Source organism: Saccoglossus kowalevskii, chromosome 7 (genome assembly GCF_978046115.1).
Source record: "Saccoglossus kowalevskii chromosome 7, keSacKowa6.1, whole genome shotgun sequence".
In the NCBI taxonomy this organism is placed as follows: Eukaryota; Metazoa; Hemichordata; class Enteropneusta; family Harrimaniidae; genus Saccoglossus; species Saccoglossus kowalevskii.
In genome coordinates, this window is record NC_140647.1 from 27,187,140 (window position 1) to 27,210,066 (window position 22,927).

Sequence of the window (22,927 nt, forward strand, 5' to 3'; positions counted from 1 at the left end):
ACTGGTCCTGTAAAATACTTTATTTTAGCTGGAATGAAATTTCTCTCAGAAGAATTTTTGGTTGATTTGTATGGAATTTATTTTCACTGATTTTTGATGAGTTCAATGTTAAATATAGGGAAAACATATTCGTTGAACTTTATTTTCACTTCAATTCAGTGCAAATAATGTATTTTACAATATTATCATTATTAATTTTAGCATAGAATCTGTTTTCACTATTCAAACTTACACATTCTGCATACTGCTATAGTTCTTCATACTTTTATTAAATGTGAGCTGATCACTGCTTTGAGAAGGCAAAGAGTTGGTACGTCTGCAACAGAATAAAAATTTGCCAATTATACTGCCACATATTGTTTCCACCCAGGTAAATTCTCACAATCAGTGTAACCCTGAAGAAGACCTGGACAACTGATATCCCATTTTTGAATTCAGCACAATCATATTATTACTGGGTGGCATGCTAGCTTACATGCAGTTATAACTGTCAAAATAATCAAACGATCACAAATAACACTAAAAATGCGTTGATTTATAAACGAGTGCTTCAGGGTCAGTAGATTGAGTGTCTATCACACCTAGAGACCACTGCTCTAGGATTTTTCATTGTGATTACAGTGATACAACAATAAAGCACATGCTTAGTAAAGTACAGGTGCCACCATGCAAATGTGCAGTACAGCCACAAATCTAACAACCCCACCCTAATATATCTCCACAGTGGTAAAATCTACATATCCAATACTGCAGAAACTGGGGGATATATTTGGGCGAGTTTACTAATAAAGACACAACGTGGACTATTTTATACTACAATATGCCATTTGAGTCAAATTAGTTGCATTTCTACTGTTATTACTGTAATGTGTCACAATGTGACAGCGCCCTCTAAAGGCAAACTTTTTCTATCAAAGCATATACATCACAACAAAGCACACAGTCAACGACAGCCCACATAATATTAAATAAGCTACAGTTAGAGAAAAACAAGACCACAAGACATAATTTTACTACAATACCATCTAGCATTTAGTTGTACATAGAAATAAAAAGTGAGTTAATGAGCATGCAACAAATACAGGATTTAAGAACAAAGAATAGATGTAACCCTCTCACCCTCATTAGCATATTAATGGTACAACCCATAATTTGAATAATCGGCTCATACCATATATGGTCACAAGGGGTGAAAAGATTAAAAGGAAATGAATGGATCCATTTCTCACTGAGTTTTCATCTTGATATTTCACATATCTAATGTCATTGGCAAAGACATGGACTTATGAGAAGGAATGAAGTTTTCCCAGTATTTGCCAATTCATTGAATTTTGGAATAGTAGTATTGACTGTCCTAATAAAATCTTGTGTTACACCTGCCAGAATACAAAATTTCTTAATTGCACTTCAAATTTTCCAATAGTTGTGACAATACTAAATGAAAGGAAAGGAATGCTATGGCCATCTGTATTGCTACATAATAAATTTTTTTTAGCTGATTGAAATATTGTAACTCTAACTGATTATTATAACCATTGTAAATTAAAATTAACTTAGACTGGGGTAGTTTGGGGGTTATAAATATATTTTTTTTAATGCAAATACTGACAAAAATAACTTATTGGAAACAGTATACCAAAGGTGACATATGTAGTATGACTGGAATGTAATAATAATTCTTGTATTATTCATAATGTCAAGATTGCTAAGTGAAATACATGAAATCCTCAACTAAAAATATTCAGAAAATGTAATTGGTTGTTTCTTTAGTCGCAAGAGTTGGTATACCCGTGCTAGGCAACCCAAGTCTATACTAAGACTGGAGTGTCGTGGAGGTTAGCATTTTGTGATGATAAAAGTGGCAGCAGTGATGCAATAAAGTCTGTAAAAACATTTATAGCGGCTGTGTTGATAGATCAATATTAGAATTGTCGTAACTAATAAATGTCAACATTTTAACTGCAAGTGTTCAGATTGAGAAAATGTTGTACCCTGGAGTCAACAGAACGAGTCACTGCAGCCGTCATTTGCACTGCCATATTTGTGTTTTTGATTTCAATTGCTTGAATAACTAACCAACATGATTAATCATTTGTGATTATCATAATGTTGCTGAATACAGTTTTAAAATTAGCATGCTATTGGGAATGTGTGTGCGTTTTGTGTATAGATTAAACGTAGATGTAGACAGAAGACAAATAGTAAGGCATTTCTCACATGCCTTAACAAGTGGGCTCTATTCTGGTAGACTTGTACATTTTGAAAGGTGACATGTAAGATGGTACACCAAGACACATCAAACAGGCAGTGAGAATGAAACCACACCAAGTTTACACATTGAATTACGAGATTAACATCTATGATATAAGTATACATACCATTGTGTTAGATGTGGTAGCACATTACACACACACACAGGGGTCGAATTAATTTCCAAGAAAAAATGCAACGGCATTTGGAGAAGAAAAAAAAGTGGAACATGATAGAGAAAAATGTATTACTTTATATAGTCGTCATCGAGATGAGTAAAAAATGACATAAAACAATACAGTTTGTTTGATGAGTGGGAAGAATGATAACTAATGGGGCGGGGAGGGGGGGGGGTCTGAACATAGTTAAACTATGGGTGATTTGCCCAATGCCAATGAATGGTTCCAGGGAGTTGGATTTTATATTTATTGCGAAATCAATGAGATCCCAGGAAGGAAATATTTTTTTTCTTTTCACTCTCAATGACCTTGTAGTCATGGTTACACTGCATCAATGTTTAAATCTGTACTGACATGTTAAACCTTGAACACAATGAATATTAGTTTAAACTAATGAAATGCAACAATCAAGACAAGTCAATGTTAAAAACAAAATTAGTTAAATACAGTGACAGCACACAAGTTTAATACTGAGAACGTCAATACCGTCCAGCGATAAAATAACTAAACTGATTATCAGCATATGTACATTTCATATGTGGAAGAAATGTATTACTTACTCCATGCTTTGAAGAATTAATTTAGCAGGTGAAGCGTGAAATTTGAAGTGTCAAGCTTTTGTGGTGCGACTAGAACTATCGCCATAGAGATGTATACAATACAAACATAAACTGACCAAATGATGATTATGACGTAAACACAATCTAACATTTAAACAAATATCTACCCACCAAAACACAATTTATGTGTGAACACATGTTATTATAATTGTTTAATTATTTGATGGGAACTAGAATATTCTAATGAACATGTGTTGTGAAATGTCATGTGTCATATTTTGTTTTTGCTGGAATTTACTTATGTTTACATACTGTATTAGTTCATTGCAAGTACACAATATGAAGAACATTTATAGAAGCCATATATTTTTAATTTTCATTAGAACAATTTAGGTAAATATAAATAAATTCCATCTTCAACAAATGACTGCATGTTATGATGTACTGTTGCTTCATATTTTTCATTGAAAAACACAAAAGTTACAAAATAAAATGTGCAAAGTTTACACTGTGCAACTCACATCAAGGTTGGTGATGTTTCCCCGTCTTCTTGTGGCAGTGAAACTACAAGTTTATCTTTTCTTACTTTGTCAGTGTCATACATGCCCATAGACAAATTCTTTTCCTTATCAACTTTTGCTTTCAAAATGTTACATTTCATGTTGTCGGGTGTGAGCGTGTTTACAGCGCCAGCCAGCTTATCTATGGGCTGCTGGTTGTTGGGTAAAGTGTTTATGTCCTTAGGTGACAGCGTTGTTGTTGTTGTTGATGTTGTTGTTGTTGATGCATGTGTGGTGGGCGATTCAAGACCTTTCAGTTTGGCTGCGGCAGATTCTTCCGGACCTATATATTACAAACAAACAAACAAGAGCAATGACTTGACTTTCGCACAGGCAGCAAGACGTGATGGATGTATGGATGGATAACTTGCTTTGTGTATGTGACATGTTTTCATGTGGATGTAAAGTCAAAAGTGAGGCTTACATGCTGGACCACCGTATGAATGTACGAGCAAAGCAACATCACGACAAAACCGCATGCAACATAGACATGCTGAAAATAAATGGCACTGAGATGCAGTATGAAAAAATAACTTTTTATTCTCATGATCGAGATTCTAAAGCATGAGAAGTTAAAAACATGATTACTTAGGGTATGAATAAAACAAAAAATAAAAATAGATGACTCACTCACTAATTCCAATTATGATATAAAATAGAAATGAAACGCTAAACTAAAGGGGGCTAAAAATACACCATAATAGGACATTCGTTTACAGATTCCATACTCACGGACATGCAGCTTCATAAAGGAAAGAAAACAATACCGAATATTGGGAGAAAGACGACTCTGCTTCGAGCAGGGTTTCGGCATGCATTATAAACACAGCTCAGCTGGAATGTCCACCGTCACAGGGCTATATATATACAGGTACTAGTAGAATTTAAAATGCATTATATACATATAGAACTGATAAAATACCACATACAGGGTAGGAGGGGGAGGGAGGACCTAAAATGTAAGTGTTTGAGTATCTGTTAAAAATAATTATATACACAATCATTTTTTTTTTCTCTAGATTAGATTGCTTGGTTAAACCAGCGTTTTTAGTTGGATCAGTCCTGGGTATCAAAGGAAACCAGAGTACATACTCAGCGTTTTGACATCAGAGTTGATACATGGAATTGTGGATTCAATATTCTCCTTTGACTTGTCTGTTTCTGTAGTTGCCACCGAGCTTGTTTGCTCTGTTTCTGTGGTGGAATTATCATCAATTTCAGAGCTTGTAATATCGTGTGCATCAGGTTGAGGAGATTCACCTTTATTTTGGTCGGTTTCATCATGGATTTCCATCGTGAGGTTATCAATGTCTGTTTCATTGATACCTACTACTCCTGTTGTTGTTATGGAATTTGCAGTGGGAGTGGTAATGGTTGTTGTAATAGCCATAGGTGTTGTATCATTCAATGTCACTAGTGTGTCCACAGCTGGGCTGGAGTTTGCCAATGCTGTTCCATTTGCTGCCGTCACTTCACCATTCGATGTACTACAATATAAGGAAATGCAAGCATAAACATATGTATATATTGTCAAGAGTTTGCATAATTTATACGTAGGATTCTTCAAATCAGAGAAAGGTAAGGATAAATAATTACCTTTGCAGTGATGTGTTTTGTTGAGCATTCAAATACCTCTGTGCTGCTAGCCTTTCTTGCGCTATAAAAATGAAAACATAGAAATTAATATCATAAATGATATCATTAACCTTTTCACTACCAGTTTCCTTTTTTTCATCACAAATTCACAACATAGTCCTATTTATAGTCTACACTTTTCTTCAGATGATTGGGACAGAAACAGAAACATTTTTGAGAAAAAACTGAAAATCGACTCAAACTTTGTCTGTTGGCTCCAAAATTAGGGTTCATTTCAAGAAATATTAACGTAAATAAGAAAAAATGTGCAGAAAAATTTGGGCGACAAAGTCTGATGGAGAAAAGGTTAAAGATGGTGATGGTACATGGTCTCGCTAGATGCAATTGACATGATCGATGTAAATTAATATAGGTTAAGACCAAAAACGAAATAAACAAACAAGTGGTGCGTCGTCATCCTCCCTTTTTTCTTCGTTTCAAATCAAAAACAAATGACATTATCATTCTTCGTTTATAATCTGGCTCTTAAAGTCTAAAAGGTCAAGGGTCAAGCTAGAGCGACACGAGGGAAGTGAGACAAATACTCTACCTTTCATGGCTTCTCTTTTGGCATGTGACGGCCTTCTTGAAAACCTCTGACTTGGCCTTCTTTCGAACTGAATCGATTTTCTGCTTTTATTCTGTTTGGCAGTCTGGTACTCTGTCCTACCACTGGTCAGGAAAAAACAACATTTACATATATTTGCACCATTACTAGTGCACATTCCTTGCCACACACTCATTTGGAACTTTAAACTGATCATCAACGAAGAATAAGTAAAAACGATTCATCACATAAAGTTCTAGTTCATCTCAAGATTTCTTAGTGAGTACAAACAGCAACATTTTAATATTTTTTTCCCTTATTGACATGTGATCAAAATCCAAATGAGGATACATGTTCAATATCGATAATTATTATCAACATTATTCGTGACCGTGCTTACGTTACCAATTCCACAATGTCATCTCGCTACTTTCAATCAAGCATTCGCTTAGTACAATGCATGTAGGGAGAGACATCAGAGTCACTCGCAGACAATCTACACAGTATTGAACAGTATTAACAACAAATAGATTGTAATAAAATCTGTTATGATGGGAGGGGTTACCTGTATCGAAACCTCGACCCCATTCGTAGGAATCCTTGCTTGTCATTAACGCCCTTGACGGGAGCTCTGAGTCGAAAGAAGGTGTGATGTTCTACGGCACATTTCCACAAGTGTTTACACGCTCTCATATTATGCAGCACGAACACAAAAGTGTGTTCTTGTTCGTTACCCTGCAGATAAAACACAAATTGAATCAGACATCATTTAAGTTTATCAATGTGTGTCAGAACTTGCCAAAAAATGGAAGGTAATGTTTTTTAGGATCAGAGGGGTAAGTCATGTACTGGTATGTACGTTGCGAACTCACATTTTTCAATAAACAAGAAACTGCTGTTTTTTGAATGACGTTTTTGTTAAAAACTCAAAGCTCAATATAAACCGGGATTGGGATACGTTCCTAAAGCCTGATCAGATGCATGTAACATTACAAAAAAAGTTGTAATGGCAACATAAACAAGCTTTCGCATTGAGAGACTGTGGGGTATAATAGCGTTGCATGATGCATGATGATGCTAACTTAACAGTAAATGTGGGAAGCTTGATAGTTACTATCATGAAGGACTGTCAGAGGGGAGGCAATTGGTATCAATAATTTACCTGGTCGTCATCCTCCACCACCACCAATGTTAATTTCTTTTTACTGAAATCTAACTTTGTAACTTTTGGCCAGAAAAATAGTCCAATTTTTGTCTCTCCTTCAAACACTAAAATTCCAGTCGGCGTAAGACCCAACTTATATTCATTACCATCTTTCCCCTGGAAAAAAACAAATGTTAAATTATTCACATCTGCTCATTTGCATACAATATATGGTGAAGACATTGGTTAATGTTGATCATGTGATATAGTTCTAGTCATTTGCATATACTTTCTATTACAAAGATCAAAGTGCCATTGGCTAATGCACATCATGTGATATAATTCTCATACAAACACATTTCCTAGCATGAAAAGAAATAGAAAGGGAACTTTAAAATTTAATATTAATATTTTAATATTAATGGACATGTAGACGTTTAAAAACATTCTATACAATATTCTAACCACAATAATAATATCATATTGAGTTTGCATGAGATTAGCCAAGCCTTGGCCAGAAAAATAAGCAAGATCAGAACCGAAACTGACACGTGCTGGCTGGAAGCTATACTGCAACAAACATTCAACACATGTCCATTTCTACTTACCAGTACCATATGCATATCCACACCATACATTTCTAACCACTTAGCTTTATTTAAATAATTCATTTCCGCATCGGCTGGTGTCTGACCTCTGACAAACAAAACACATACATTATTACTGACTGCATATTTTTTATTTTACAACAGTAATCAATGCTTTCAAATGATTGTTAATTTTATTCATTTATTTAAAAAAATGCCACCAGATAAAAACCATGCGAGTCAATGTTAAATTAGTTATTAAATATTAACTAAATAACTTCCTGTGCAAATGGTATCCAAATATTTGCTCATTTGTTTCAATATGTACAAAAGATAAACATATCGAAAGAACTGTTGTTGTTGTGAACACCTACAGTATGATGGCGCCCTCTAGTGGTGGAAAATCCCCCTAATTCAATAACATGATGGCCTCTACTTACTTGTATTCTTTGAATATTTCAGTGATGTCTATTTCCATTTGTTCCGTCTGATTAGGAACAAATCGGAATTCAGACACCACGCCTGGTGTGTGGATTTCTGCATCAAAGTCACCAAGTTCAGCTAGTAATAGAAGAATGGGAATCGTATTAGCCAGGCAAAATATATGTTTTTTATACTGTCAATCAACATTATAGATATTTAATTCTTCTAAGGTACAATGCGACTATTCGTATCAGCGCTGTTCATTTGACTTTCAAACTTGCAGGGATATAACATCTGGTGTTTCACTGCAACACAAAATGTACCAACAATTGCTGGTAAATACTTACGAAAATAATACAGGAATAATAATAATCAGCAATACTGTAAAGTGACTAATTTTCACTGGGTTTAAATTTCACTGATTTACCATTTCAGGCATATTCAGTGGGTTTTAAATTCACGGTTTTATCATTTAGATAACTTGTTCTATGCTCAATTTTACATATTCACTGGGTTTTAATTTAGCGCATTTTTCATTCAGCGAAATAAGCTAAATTAAAACCCAGTGAATAATTAACCCCTTTACAGTAATACAAAATGTTTTGCTGTCAGTTTGGAAACTGAACTCTGAATATGCATGACTTTTATTCCATGTTATTAGTAGTTTGGTCCATGTCTCCTGCATAGATTTTTTCACATAAATCAGTTACGTCAAATGTTAAAAAGTTCCAGAATCACATGTATTTGTATTAGAGATACCGAGAATAAAATATCGAACGAAACTTGAAATGAAACCTTGCGGATGTTGTTTTTTCTATAAAACAGTACCATATTATTAAGTGCAAATAAACCAAAAAATGCATTTTTTTATACTCTGAATCATTAAAATCACTACTTATTTCGTTCTTTGAAACACCTGTACATAAGTGTAATTCGGTATGTGTCAATGTAGAAAGAGTTATAAATAGCATAATACTCATAGATGAGGCTGTGAAATTAAAGTGAAACATTGAATAGTTATGACTCACATTGTAAAACATAAGCTGATAACTCTACGGCCGTTTCATACGGAGGTTCAAGTCTTCCACTTAGTATGTCTTGTTTCAGTTGTAAAAAGAATAAATACCTAATAAATAGAAACAAATTGTATGAAAGTAACTACACAGAATGCAAAATCTTAGTGGTGTGATACATTACAATTATAAGAGAGATGGTATACTTGGGTTGCTGCTCGGTTGAAGTTAAATTCCCCCTCTTTATGATTTGCAAAATCCTCACTCAAAACTCTCACAAAAACTTGCTTTTACCCAGACATCTCATCAGCGGTTCTCGTCGCCTCATTTTGAAAACTATAATGAACATGTTCAACCACTTGTAAGACAGATAATGAGGTACCATGCGGGATAACAAGGAAAGTGCACAACAATTCAATACAAAATGGAACAGATAGATTGTAAACATAAATATTAAATTCTTACCTAGTTATTTCTTCCCTTAAGTTGTTTGGTTCTGAGGAATAAAACTTGACCTTGAGTCTAAGAGTATACGGAGGTCCAACTGCACAAACAAACATACATAAGTTAGAATATACACCAAATACATGTATGACTAAGTTTAAAGAATTCACCCTCGTCAGGAAAAAAGAAATTCCAAGTGACAATAAAGCATTCTACAGTAGTGTAGTACAATTATGATGTCTTTAAACTATCATGGAGTTGTAACCAATAATATACACCCTATAGGTGAAAGGTCAAGCCATGAATTTCCAAAAAATAAGAGCCCAGTAGAAACAGACAACAAGACTTTTCAATTACCGATTTGATAACTATTAAATGTATTTAAAAGTGATTTCAAACTGGGCAGTGTGGTATTAAAAACATGACTAGAGGGGAGAATAATCACGTATGATGAGTTGTCGTAATAAAAGCACCGATTACTGGTAACTTTATATGCTGTTACAATGAATCAGTTTGAACACTGGAATGGAAATGTATATATCCCGCAATGAATTTATGTCTCCATGGCAACACACATGCTATGATAATACACCAAAATATGCATAAATAATACTTGAATGAATATCTATAAGTACTACTATGTGCCACAGCTTTGATAACAATTTGGAATGAGACAAGAAATATTAATTGGCCAATTTAACAAATTTCATAGAATCAGTCTTAAAACTGAATGCTGTTTTTATTGTGCACTGAGAATATCGCGATTTGCATAATTTTATATTTAGTGTATATTTAAAATGACTATAAAATTATTGAAACCAAATGTGCAACAGTTGGATGTGTCAGAACAACTGTGGTGTACATGTAGATTAAACAATTATTAAAATTATATGCAATTATTATAAATTATACAATGTGTCTAATTTATGTATGTTCTTCTTGAGTTTCAGATCTATTAAATATTCAGGATTCAATGGTATCCTGATGTCTATAAATAAGTTACTGTGTCAAAAACTTGTACCATTACACATTTAATATAATGATGAAAAAGTTTTTAATTTTATAGATGTGAGTATTTTCGCATCTGTTCCTGTAAAAGCGCATCTCTGTTAAAAGCGCACATAAATTTGTTATCATAGATCTCAATTGTTTTAGGATCTGTGGTAAATCCTTTAAACATGCATTGTCATAATGTCACATGAATGCAACCGTTGTCCGAGAAGAACACAGCACATGATATGACGCAAAAACACTGTGTACCCCGTATGTATTGATGACATCAAATGTCCACACCTTGATAAAATATGTACATAGTGATTGACGTAATGCTGCATATTACAATAAGTGTGGGATGGATATTATAGAATAATTTCATCATTAAATTATGTATAAAACACAAATGAATATGGAAATTACATATACTGATCTGTGACTGGATTTTTTTACATTTATGAAAAGCACAATTTAAAAATATACATTTAATGCTAGGTGTGCAGATTTAAAGCAAGAAAATAGACAAATTATAGACATTTTCCCCACAAAAAATATTCAAGAATTTATATATCATTTGTATTTTAAAAGCTCAACGGTACAGAAGTTGGATATGTAATATGGATGACACCAACAGCGTGTTGTCATATGTCTATTGGTCTCTCTAATATATCTGATTTATTCAACTTATCAAAAATGGTTATGGGCTGAATCAAAGAGAATATTACAGAATTGACAGCCTGGTGCAGACTGATGTCAGTTAGTTTAATAATCCGGTAATTTTTTTCACCAATATTTCTTCACCTGATACTAACTCAATTGTATTATTCTTCATCTACATTTAATTGTATCTTCTCTGCTCATTAAAAATTCAAATTTGACGTTGCATATTCATCATAAAATATGAATTATTTTTTCTGCTTGAATTTTCCAGAAATAAAAACAAGTTTTCAACAGAAAACTAATTTTTAAAACAATTTACTAGGTGCCCAGATTAGAAAGTTCAATTAGACATCACACACACACACTGCTCGGTAGTACACAATATGACTTGTGATCAAGTGCCTCCATCTTAAATACGAAACAAACACTGATTTATATAACAGTGGGGAAATGTCTATTACCAGCAATAATATGAGTTGTCACATGTATGGTAATAACAGCGGCAATGTTGTAATCTAACAACTTACCAATCGCCACTATCCATGTTAAAACATGGAGAGAGTTACAGCAACAAAGATTGGAAAACAGAAGAAAATAAACATTAAAAATTAAAACTTCTAAATAAGTTTGTAACTTATTATTATAGAAAGTATAAAAGTTTAGGAGGCTTTGAACAATGCTAAAAAGAGATGCAGATAGTACCGTATTTTCACGGTCATGAAAGCTTCCAATAGCAGCATTATATTTTCTGGAATCCATGTCAATTTTAAAGGTAACACACTGGCAGCCAGTGTTACTTCTATATTTGGATGTGTAATTTATTTGCATATACTATTACACCAGTTGTTGTGCATGTACCCTCAAAATAGATGTGTTTGTAAAAATGTCTCTTTTTCAGCATAATACCAATTCATACCACCAATGATACATCTGCCAGTGTAAGTTACAGCATGCCATATTTTTATAAACATCAACACCAGTGATGCAATATTCCAAGATTGCGAATGAGTTTCAAAATAAATTACAGAGAGAAAGTTTTTTGCGCAGTCTAGGGCTTTTTACACCAAGGTGTACGAGTAAGATATATATTTTTACGGTTACCATGAGGATACTGCAAAGCATATGCACACTAGAAGGACGCTTTCGCATCGATCGAAACTCCCAATAGCATATGGTATATACTTTGCAATATCCTCTCATTATACTAACAGCATACTATTACATAGACACACAGAGCATGTACATTACACATTGAAACAATCAAAACAAGTCAGACATGCAGATGTCAAATAAAAATAAAATAACTAATAAGCAATTAATGGACACTTACTTTTTACTTGTTTTTTAATATTTTTCGTGGGGTCCAGCCAATGCTGTAAAAATAAGAATGATATTGTATTTATAGCCTCTTGTGGATTATGTTTACAAAATTTAATGTACTAAAAAATCAAGATTTTTTCTGATGGAATGACAGTACCTCTATCGCCATGGTTACAGTAAAAGCAGACCTGCCAGTAAATACAATGCTGTTCAGGCACAATTTACAACATACAGTTCGGGCTATAATTTGGTGATAATGGCAAATGTTGTTCAATTCATAACCAATCATTATTAACAAGTAGTTTTAATTATCAATACTAATTATTATTATTCATAATTAATAATGCACATAATTACGATGAATTGTAGTGGCTGCGAAACAGATTGCTGTACAGACAGACAGACAGACAGACAGACAGACAGACAGTCGAAAGACAGAAAACAGAACAGATGACAATTACAGTGATTTATGTTAGATGAGGCTGTTGTAGACTGTTAAACACTTTATACCATCTGTTTAATTCCACTGCACACTGTATGGCAGGTGCAATGTCTGGGGTTAAGATCACCGAAATAAATTAAATTCATGTCCAACATTGTTATGTGCTAATTTATAAATCTACGAGGCTACACAAAATAGTGCTGTTGAAACTCAATATATTACTGCATATTGTTTATTTTAACATGTAACTTATTATGGCTACTGTAAATTTCCTTGATTGGTAAATTAGCAAAGATAAAATGTCTTGAGTTGCTCCTATATTTTGCCACTTAACACAAAAGTATGCCAATATCGAGACACAGTAGGACTGCCTAATAGTACAGATGGGTGGGACAACAAAACAGGCAAGAATGGAAAGTTCAACCAAGGTCAAAGTTAATATTTATACTATGGATGGGTATGGTGCCTGGTATCGATAACCTATATAGATTAGGACCTTTGAAGGAAATGATTGTTAGCTGTCTTGAATTGAGCTAACAAAGTCCATTTTAGCAATTTATAAAGCTTCAGGCCAAAAAAAAAAATTGTTTTTTTGCCCTCAGCAACCGACCGTAAAATATGAAACATCGGGTCGCGTGTTTTTTTTTTGTGTTTTTTTTAATAGGGCCCAAATATCAAAAACTGATCACTCAAAACTCATTTTAAGCAGTAAAAAAGTGTTTTTTAATTTTTCGACTTGAGGGCAACATAAGTTTTTTTTTTTCTTGGCCTTATTAAACAGCGCATAAACAATATTTGGCTATAACTGACAAGTTTACTGGTATTTAAAACATTCAATTTTGCAAGAGGCAAATGTTCGCAGATTTCGCATCAATCAAGGAAAAGTTTGTAAACATATTTCCTTTTTAAGAAAGTGAATCACAGCGACTTTCACAAAATGTCGTCCATACCAATGCCCTCAAATTGGCAAATTGAAAATATGGATAGTAGCGAAAAGTTTACTGTTAGTAGTGAGTTGAGATAACTAGTGACATTGAAATGGTGCAGTTAACAAACTGTAGGATTAAGACCTTAGGATTAAAGACATTGTGAAGAATCTAAGAGTCATGACCTCAACTCTCTAACTGGACCATTTATAAGCTCTCAATGAAGTTCTACTTGTTTTGAAGGTGAAATAACAAGTATACAGGGCCATGTCGTGTTCTCGAACCACCTTCTTGTATTTGTATAGATACTAAATAGTGACATTACTAACACAGAATACAATGCACAGACCTCTTTCACAGAAAATGTTTGTACTTATTTATGGCAATGAATAGTTAAATTCAAATTGTGCACTCCTGAGCATGTTACTGCACATATATGCAATGCATTATGGGAGATAACCTCTCATTGTATATAATGGAAAGTGAAACTGGAAATTATAAACGTTATCAATATAATAAATTACTTTTTCATCCCATGTCTCCAGGTAAATTATTTTTTGATGTGATGGAGTCCACAATGAAACCAGTGTATAAACGCCAATTTTGAATATTTTCCCATGACATTTCAACTTTTTTGTTTTGAAAAAAAGTTCATTTTCGGTATCTAGATAGCAAGAAAGTATATGACATAGAAATTTAACTCTAACAACCTTAACTGATTCTCAGTCCAAAATGACAACACTATAAAAACTCAGATCAATTTGATTTCACAAAACCAAGGTTTCTATGTACACATATTATAGGCTGGATTTAAATGACCAATGTTACCAAACCATGCTTGCAACTGAGACTTAAACATCTACGTTGGTGCACGACTGGCTATAGAGATTAAATTAACCACCCTGACCACTGAGACCACTATGACGACTGACCAATGAGCCTTAGCCACTATGACGACTGACCAATGAGCCTTAATAGCCACTATGGCCACTGACCAATGAGCCTTAGCCACTATGACCACTGACCAATGAGCCTTAGCCACTATGGCCACTGACCAATGAGCCTTAGCCACTATGACCAATGAGCTATAGCCACTATGACGACTGACCAATGAGCCTTAGCCACTATGGCCACTGACCAATGAGCCTGAAATACCCTAACCACTATGACGACTGACCAATGAGCCTTAGCCACCATGACGACTGACCAATAAGCTATAGCCACTATGATGACTGACCAATGAGCCCTAGCCACTATGGCCACTGACCAATGAGCCTTAGCCACTATGACCACTGACCAATGAGCCTTAGCCACTATGGCCACTGACCAATGAGCCTGAAATACCCTAACCACTATGACGACTGACCAATGAGCCTTAGCCACCATGACGACTGACCAATAAGCTATAGCCACTATGATGACTGAGCAATGAGCCCTAGCCACTATGGCCACTGACCAATGAGCCTTAGCCACTATGACCACTGACCAATGAGCCTTAGCCACTATAACCAATGACCAATGAGCCTTAGCCACTATGGCCACTGACCAATGAGCCCTAGCCACTATGACTACTGACCAATGAGCCTTAGCCACTATGACCACTGACAAATGAGCCTTAGCCACTATGACCACTGACAAATGAGCCTTAAACACTATGGCCACTGACCAATGAGCCTTGGCCACTATGACCACTGACCCTTAGCCACTATGACCACTGACCAATGCATCCATTCCAACCAACGGACTGACTGACTGACCAACCAATGAGACGAAATCACATTCATTCTTTCCAGATTACATTGCTTTTTACTGAAAACATTCATTTAAAATATTCTCTCTCAGTCTCTGTATTTATATGAAAGTCTACCACACCCAAGATCTGTGCACTTTATAACATATGAACTCTCACTATGGTAACCCAATATATATTTAAAATGAGATAAAGAATGTGACACGCCAACACATTAAACATAATTCAATAGTGCTTCTAACACACATGTGCAGTATTATTCATAAATCAGAGTTTGCCAGTATTATTAGCATATTCCATTTAATTTAATCCTAATTAATTAATTATATTATAAAAATGAACATAAGACAAATTAATTAATCACTGAATAATTTTCATATCTACAGTTGTGGAATTATCATAACTTTCAACAGTTTACTTTTAATACAGCTGTTGTCATAAAAGTGAAATCCTTGGCAAACTAACAAGCCATCGTATCACATTGCACATTCACCCATAAAACATGTATCATTGTAAAGCACTCAGCAGCTAGTTGCAACTGATAAAACATTTTGATGTCACAACTATAGATACAACAAATTTTTTTTTTTTCAGTACTAGAAAAAATAGGTACTTTTGTACTGTTTAATGTTATCTCAAATAAAATAGGCTCCATTTTGTAGTGTCATAATTCTACAAGTGATGATGACTCCAATATTGATGGTATAATATGACAATTAAATGTAATTTTTTAACTTTCGTACTACCAGACTTTCTCACCCAAATTTCTTTGCACTTTTTTCTTATATTCTTTAATATTTCTGGAAATGAACACTAATTTTGGGGCCAACAGTTTTTACTAAAAAAAATTGGCTAATTTTGTCACAATTTTCTGAAAGAAAGTGCAGACTATATGTAGACGAGACCATTTCGTGAATTTGTGATGAAAAGCGGGAACTTGTGGTGAAAAAGTTAAACGAGGAAGGGACAAATTAATAAGTGGGACTTAAGCCAACTTTAAAAATATGATACTCATAGTAAACCCTCTCCTAAACATGCTTTAGGCTGTAAAGAATGCGAAAATTGATATCTTTGAAATCAAAGATGCCACTGGGTATTATTAGTGAAACAATTACTATAGAATTATGTTATTATAGGGGGGTTGGGCAAAATTGCCCAGCCATTGTTTACTAATAGACTCAAGACTAAAAAAATAAATACCAGGTAGCATGTCTCTATATTTCTATGTGTTGAATTAAAATAGTCACTGTACCATGAAATGCTGGTATTATTTACACACAAGTATTGAATGTTCACACCTATAATAAATACACAGATGTATACCATAACAGGCTTTACTAAGAATGTACTGTATTTATAAGTCCACCAGTGATACCTTGCAGGAATTCCACATATAGAAGTTCTTGTTGAATCAAAATAAATTGAATGAAAACCAGATTCATTACACATCTTGAGTGAACAAATAGTATTTTGAAGAGACTTGCCTGTATCTGGTTGGCATCTGTAAAACTAAGACCAAAGTAATCTTTTTCTACGAGGTCAAGGGTATAGAATACTTGATCATAAAGTTCTTGTCCGAGAGCTTTTTTCTGAAATAAATAAAAAAATTAATTAATTATATAGACTTCATTTAACGAGGTCTTAAAATTGTTTTTTTTTTCACATACAAAAAGTGATTGAAATCTTGTCAAAACTAAACGGGTATACTGTAACATACTTTATTTTCGCCTGGAATTAATTTTCGCTATTTTCGCTGAAGGAATGATTCAGTAAAAATAAAATCAAGCGAATATTCTTTTTTTCCTATATTTTACATTTAACTCGTCAAAAATCAGTGAAAATAAAATCCATACAAAACACCCAAAACGTCTTTTCAGCGAAAATTAATTCCAGCTAAAATAAAGTATTTCACAGTATATTCTTACGGAGCTTTGCATATCAAAATGTACTGAGTCAAATCTAAGAATAGAACAAATAGTGAAAAAGAAAAACCCACTGTTGAAGACCATTATCAGCTGTCATTTTAATTTGAAGAAATGTGTTAACCATGTGATTTGAATCAGGGGAACGCGATTGTCACATGATCTTAGTACTGTTCATAATGACCTCTGACACAGAGTATGACGTAAATATGACTTATTTATGAGCTGGTTGGAAAAAAATACATGTGTTTGCCTGGTAAAGCCATCACTTCTTTCAAAACTAATAGTATAAATTTGACTTTTCCTGACATTTTTCAATGTTCAATACAGTTTTTGTACTAAGTCTATCAACACAGGCCTGACCACTTCTGAGAAACAGAGAGCCACATCATTTTATTTTTTTTCCCCCTTGCAGAATATTAAAAACGTTTTAACAATCGTGAAGAACTTGACAAATATAGGGCCAGTCTTAAATTAATTGTTATCGTTGTTTTCACTGAAAACATGGCTATGTACATGTATAACACTGCTCAACACTGGATATTCAGCAAGTTCTATTAAAAGATTTAAAAAAAGAAATGACATATGGAAATAAGCAAAAATGAGTTTGAGTCAGTTGTTGCCTCTTTAAACAATGGTAATGCAAGCTGTAATTCAAAATTATGAACCTACCGGTAATCATAATTGTACATATAATTTTTTTTTTATTCTTTTTAATTTTGTTACTTCCTCAGTTTTTTGACTTTATTGTAATTTTCATTTTTCTGAGTCAATATCCAAATAAGGATACGATTATGCAATAATGATTATTCTTATTATTAGAATACATTTCTGATGAATGATATATTTTAAAATGGACATAACACATTGACCACCACGTTATACACAGCCCATAACATATAGGTAATAATAGTTGTCTCCTTTGAAAATAACAACATTCATCAAAGTTACTATTCCAGTCTTCCATCACACAAACACACCTTCACCAGGGATATTGTCCAAGGCCAAAGCAACATCCAATTATGTGGGGCTAAGATGTCCTGATATTGAAACAAGCATGTATTTACAAGGACGAGAATCAATATTAATTAAGTACAATTTAAATGGTGATTGTCAACGTAGATAACCATGTTCAAATTTAGTGTAAACAAACAATGTATATTTTAGCGTTGAACATGTCGCTATGGGACCCATACCAAACACGGAGAACAGCTGAAGTACTGTTAAACTCAAATTCTTTTACAACAGATCATTACAAACTACAATTCAATAAATAAAACGAGTTGTTTATTCATGACCCTCCTTGGCAACACATTTTACAACCCTACTGTACACTAAAAACACCCTAAGGTCAAAGTTCAGGCACCGCATGCAGAGGTGAAGACCTGCTCAATTTTTTTTCATACATTGCGCACTCATAGACATGTGCAGTACATTACAAACATAGCATTCCTGACCCCATCACATGGATTTCATTTTTGTAATCATACAGCTTAATTATTTGGGTAATATTTGAATTACAGCGCAACATTTCTAACCAATCATAATGTCCTGAGCAACAATCAATCAAAATATGTTAACAGGGTCTTTTTTTATACAAACAGCTATTTTAAGTGTTGCGTATTAAAGTTTCTTTATTCTGTTAAAGTTGTATTGTCTCTTATTTTAATTTGAAGGCCTTTGAAAATGTGTCAATTTGTGACTATAAATCCCATGATGCAATGCTGTTTAGTGTACTGCTTCAGGTGAGTGCGCAGTCACGCGAACCTAGGGAGTACAACATTTTGCTGTCAGCCATTGTATTGTGCATGTCTTGCAGGAAAATATAATCTGATTCGAAGTTCGCGTACAACTGTAATTATGAAGAGAGGCAGACCACCAGTTAATTTTGTTTATACCGGATCATTGAAATATGGCATTTTGATCATAGACACACTCAAGTCAATCTAAGTTACACATGACACATGTAAAACCTTTCTGTAACGTGCCACCGAACACAAAATGATATTACCGTATGTAGAGATTTAATAAGCATATCCATAGAAAAAGCATTGAATACAAGTTAAATGTACATGTATTAATAAACCTGTTTTTAATATTATTACTGGTATTATAAATAATTTAGAGAAAAAATACAAAACAGTTTTGCATCCCTGATTGGGAAGAGAAATGCATGGTAAAAGTAGCTGACCCAGTCTGTATGATTACGTACTTCAAAGTCTGCATAAATTGCAATGGATATAATTTCATGATATACCTGTCCTTGCCTGACAGACTCAAATGACCTCAACTGGTTGGTGAAACCATATCCAATTTTAGATCAGTAAAAGACAAGTCACTCCATGCACACTAACAGCTGTTCTGTCATAACACGACACCATCTATAAACACATAACAATTTCATGGCTATTGAACATGAATATACACATACTTTATAAATAATACACACTGAAAGTTAACACTTTTAAGAAGAAATACTCTAATCCACCAAATTATGCAGCTTTTATTTTCTGTATAGGTTTTTGGGTAAATAATTGTTGGAATCCATAGACATACATGGACATTAATAGTTTTGATCAGAAATATTTGGAGTTTGTGTATAATGTCAGAGGTGCGTGGTATGATTAATTAGACTTCATTTAAAGGTTTATTCCAGCAAAACAGTTTTGTATTGAAAATATTTACATTAATAATAATAAGAAAATCACAAAACAAACTAAAAAATATTTGACTTGAATGTGGGAAAGAATGTATAAAATGGATGGATTGTGAGGTGGGGTTGAAATTACATAATAACAATACTGAGTGATCAGTTTGACACATACTTTAATTAATACTTTTAATCAACCTTGCGACATATTTCTTTGTACACTATTTATCACAGATCAATCAAACCTTTTCATAACATTGGAACGGGCTTCCTGTAGAAATTATACACCACGTTTGCAATCATGCATTCTTACCCTTTCCACCACCAGGCTCTTGCTCAAATTTGCACTTTTTTTCTTATATTCTTCAATATTTTTGGAAATGAATTTTAATTTTGGAGCCAACAGACAAAATTTGAGTCAATTAAACGTTTTTAGTCAAACAAATATTTGTGATGTTTGTCCCAATCAGACTATAAACGGGACTATTTTGTGAATTTGTGATGAAAAGAGATGACTGGTGGTGAAAAGGTTAATAATCTATACAAGAATAGTTTTTCAAACTAGATTTTATATAGATATTACCGTTCTTTAGCTTTAAGTCACAAACATTTTTTTTTCACCATGATATTTTTGTTACCGCCAGTTAGTGTTCTGATAATCACTAGGATGAAGAAAGATTATACAGACATAAATATGGAAAACAGGACAGTCAGAAAAAATTGTACACTAACAATACAACCCAATCACTCATTTTACACAATTATTACACAGTCTTCTATTCCTGTTTATTTTTATCTTGACTTTTTTTTACCACACACTAACACAGCCATTGAAACATTGAGGGCTGATGCATTCACTCAACATAAGATAATAAAATAAAATAGAAACAAGGACACGAGTCTGTCATCATCCCAGAACCACTCAGAAAAAGAATGCCTGAATGATATTCTCATTAGTTATTGTGGGGGCAGTGACCACACTATGATTGAACTGTACCATCTGTGCCCATCTTTTCCAGACTATTCTCACTTTCAAATATGACATGACAACATGTACAGAATGTGCTGTATCTCTGTCATGACATGACCCCAATAGAAGACTCCCTCCTTGCTCACGCTGAGATTAACATGTGTTTTATGTTAGCCATACAACTGTATGAATCATAGTAACTTGATTGAAAAGTTCTTATGCTGAAAGAAACATGTCCCCAATCTATTACATTTTCGTGTCGGAATGAGATTCAGGAGTTACAATATGCAACAGCATACATTACACCCATCTTCAACACCAACTCTGGGTTATCTGAGTTTAAACCAAGATGGCTGTAGCGTAAGAAATGTTCTTTAACAAATTTGAATTACCCTTGGATGTTATTGTTTGTTGGGATTCATACATGTAGATTGAAATTACTTATTGCAGTGCTCTCTTTTGTACTTATTGGATGAAGTTTAAAGTCATTTGGAAATTACATTTATTCTCGCCAGCAATGTCAAAGTGACAGTTGATGTAATTAGTCAAATGGTTTTCAACTGCCATTTTGAGTTTCTAAATGCTATTTAAATATTAACCATAAACCACATTCATGGGTAATTAAAAATGGGTGTATAATTATATATTAAAGCAAATATTTACAAAAATGTAATGATAATAATATGACTCATACCACTCCTAGTCATGTGACCTATTGTTCTAGTTGTGTGGTAATTTCTGTAACTGCAAACTATATGAAAACAGCCAGAGATTTTGTCATATGCAGATTAGTAATACACCATGGTTTGTTTCACATGCATGTTTAGTGATGACCACATCTTCGGTTCATTCACATGTATCGGTAATTTGTACACTTGTTAGTGTCAGGTATTTCTTAACATCGACCTTGGCCAGGTGTCTGTTTAGAATTTTGGAGGTGAATGGTGAGTCCTTTCCAAACTATTGAAATTTATTCTTCTACTGATGACAATGGAAGCAGTTTGGACATTTCTTTCAATAGAAACATAAATAAAACATAAACCATGTTTGTTGCATACTGAACCTTTAAAGAATTACTTACTTTGATCATAGAAATACCTCTGTAGTTTACATAAGCGCATGTGTTACTAATAGAGCAAATACGGTGAGACGTGCGTTTCAAGTTAGATTTCCCTTCAACTAAGTGGTAGTTACAGACAGACAGACAGAAAATGCTTTCTTATATTGAAATAAAATGCAATAAATGATATATCACTTTTTATCAAGACAGACCATATGGAAATGCATTTCCATTTTTTTGTTATCTTTTCCAATTTGTGGCAATGCCAAATATAACCTTTGTTATCTTAGTCTGAAAAAAAAACATGTTATAACTGCATGCAGCAATGGGCGCACTAATTAGTGATTTTATCTCACCATGCAAGTTTATTCTAGTGATATCGTTAATTACATACAGTGTTCAGACAAACTGGGACCCGACAGGATATTATTCTACAAATCATTTATCCTAATATACAAACCCAACACAGTGTTGCTAATTGATTTCCACACAAAAGATAGCAAAGCACAGGAACATAATGACTGGTATCAACTAATAGTGTCTGACCAGCGTTCAGGGTCTGTTACTAAATCTACATACTGTAAATTATAATTTACATTCATAACATAAGATCTAATCAGCTTGTGTATGGCTAAGCTTGAAATTCATAGAAACATCGTAGGCATCAAATGCATTTGCCGCAATGCCCAAAGAGTTTGTCTTGCTATAATTGGCGCCCTTCAATATTACCAAAGAGTTTGTCTTGGCACGCTTCAATATTCCCAATGTTATTCTAATATGCTAAGGCCATATTATAAATTTTGGTTGCACTATCAGCTTCAAAGTTCAAGCCATGGTATGCAATTATTTCACTGTCTCAATGATTAAGCGCATTGCGCATGTGGGCACTGTG

At 33.8% G+C, this 22,927-nt stretch overlaps 1 protein-coding gene across 5 annotated transcripts in view; it reads right to left on the bottom strand.

Annotated features, from left to right (window-relative positions):
• Positions 1-22,927, bottom strand: part of LOC100367792 (uncharacterized) — a 41,166-nt gene that overhangs the window by 8,504 nt on the left and 9,735 nt on the right. For 2 of the 5 annotated variants that reach the window (XM_085501407.1, XM_085501404.1), the window contains exons 2-14: positions 16,918-17,022; positions 12,326-12,368; positions 9,364-9,442; positions 8,914-9,011; positions 7,903-8,023; positions 7,484-7,571; positions 6,894-7,052; positions 6,297-6,466; positions 5,735-5,856; positions 5,146-5,206; positions 4,642-5,036; positions 3,511-3,832; positions 233-316 (exon numbers count right to left, since the gene is read on the bottom strand). In XM_085501407.1, the coding sequence (XP_085357533.1) occupies positions 233-316; positions 3,511-3,832; positions 4,642-5,036; positions 5,146-5,206; positions 5,735-5,856; positions 6,297-6,466; positions 6,894-7,052; positions 7,484-7,571; positions 7,903-8,023; positions 8,914-9,011; positions 9,364-9,442; positions 12,326-12,368; positions 16,918-17,022 (1,847 nt within the window). The remainder of the gene's footprint in view (positions 1-232; positions 317-3,510; positions 3,833-4,641; positions 5,037-5,145; positions 5,207-5,734; positions 5,857-6,296; positions 6,467-6,893; positions 7,053-7,483; positions 7,572-7,902; positions 8,024-8,913; positions 9,012-9,363; positions 9,443-12,325; positions 12,369-16,917; positions 17,023-22,927) is intronic. The other 3 variants (XM_085501408.1, XM_085501406.1, XM_085501405.1) reach the window with 3 other exon arrangements.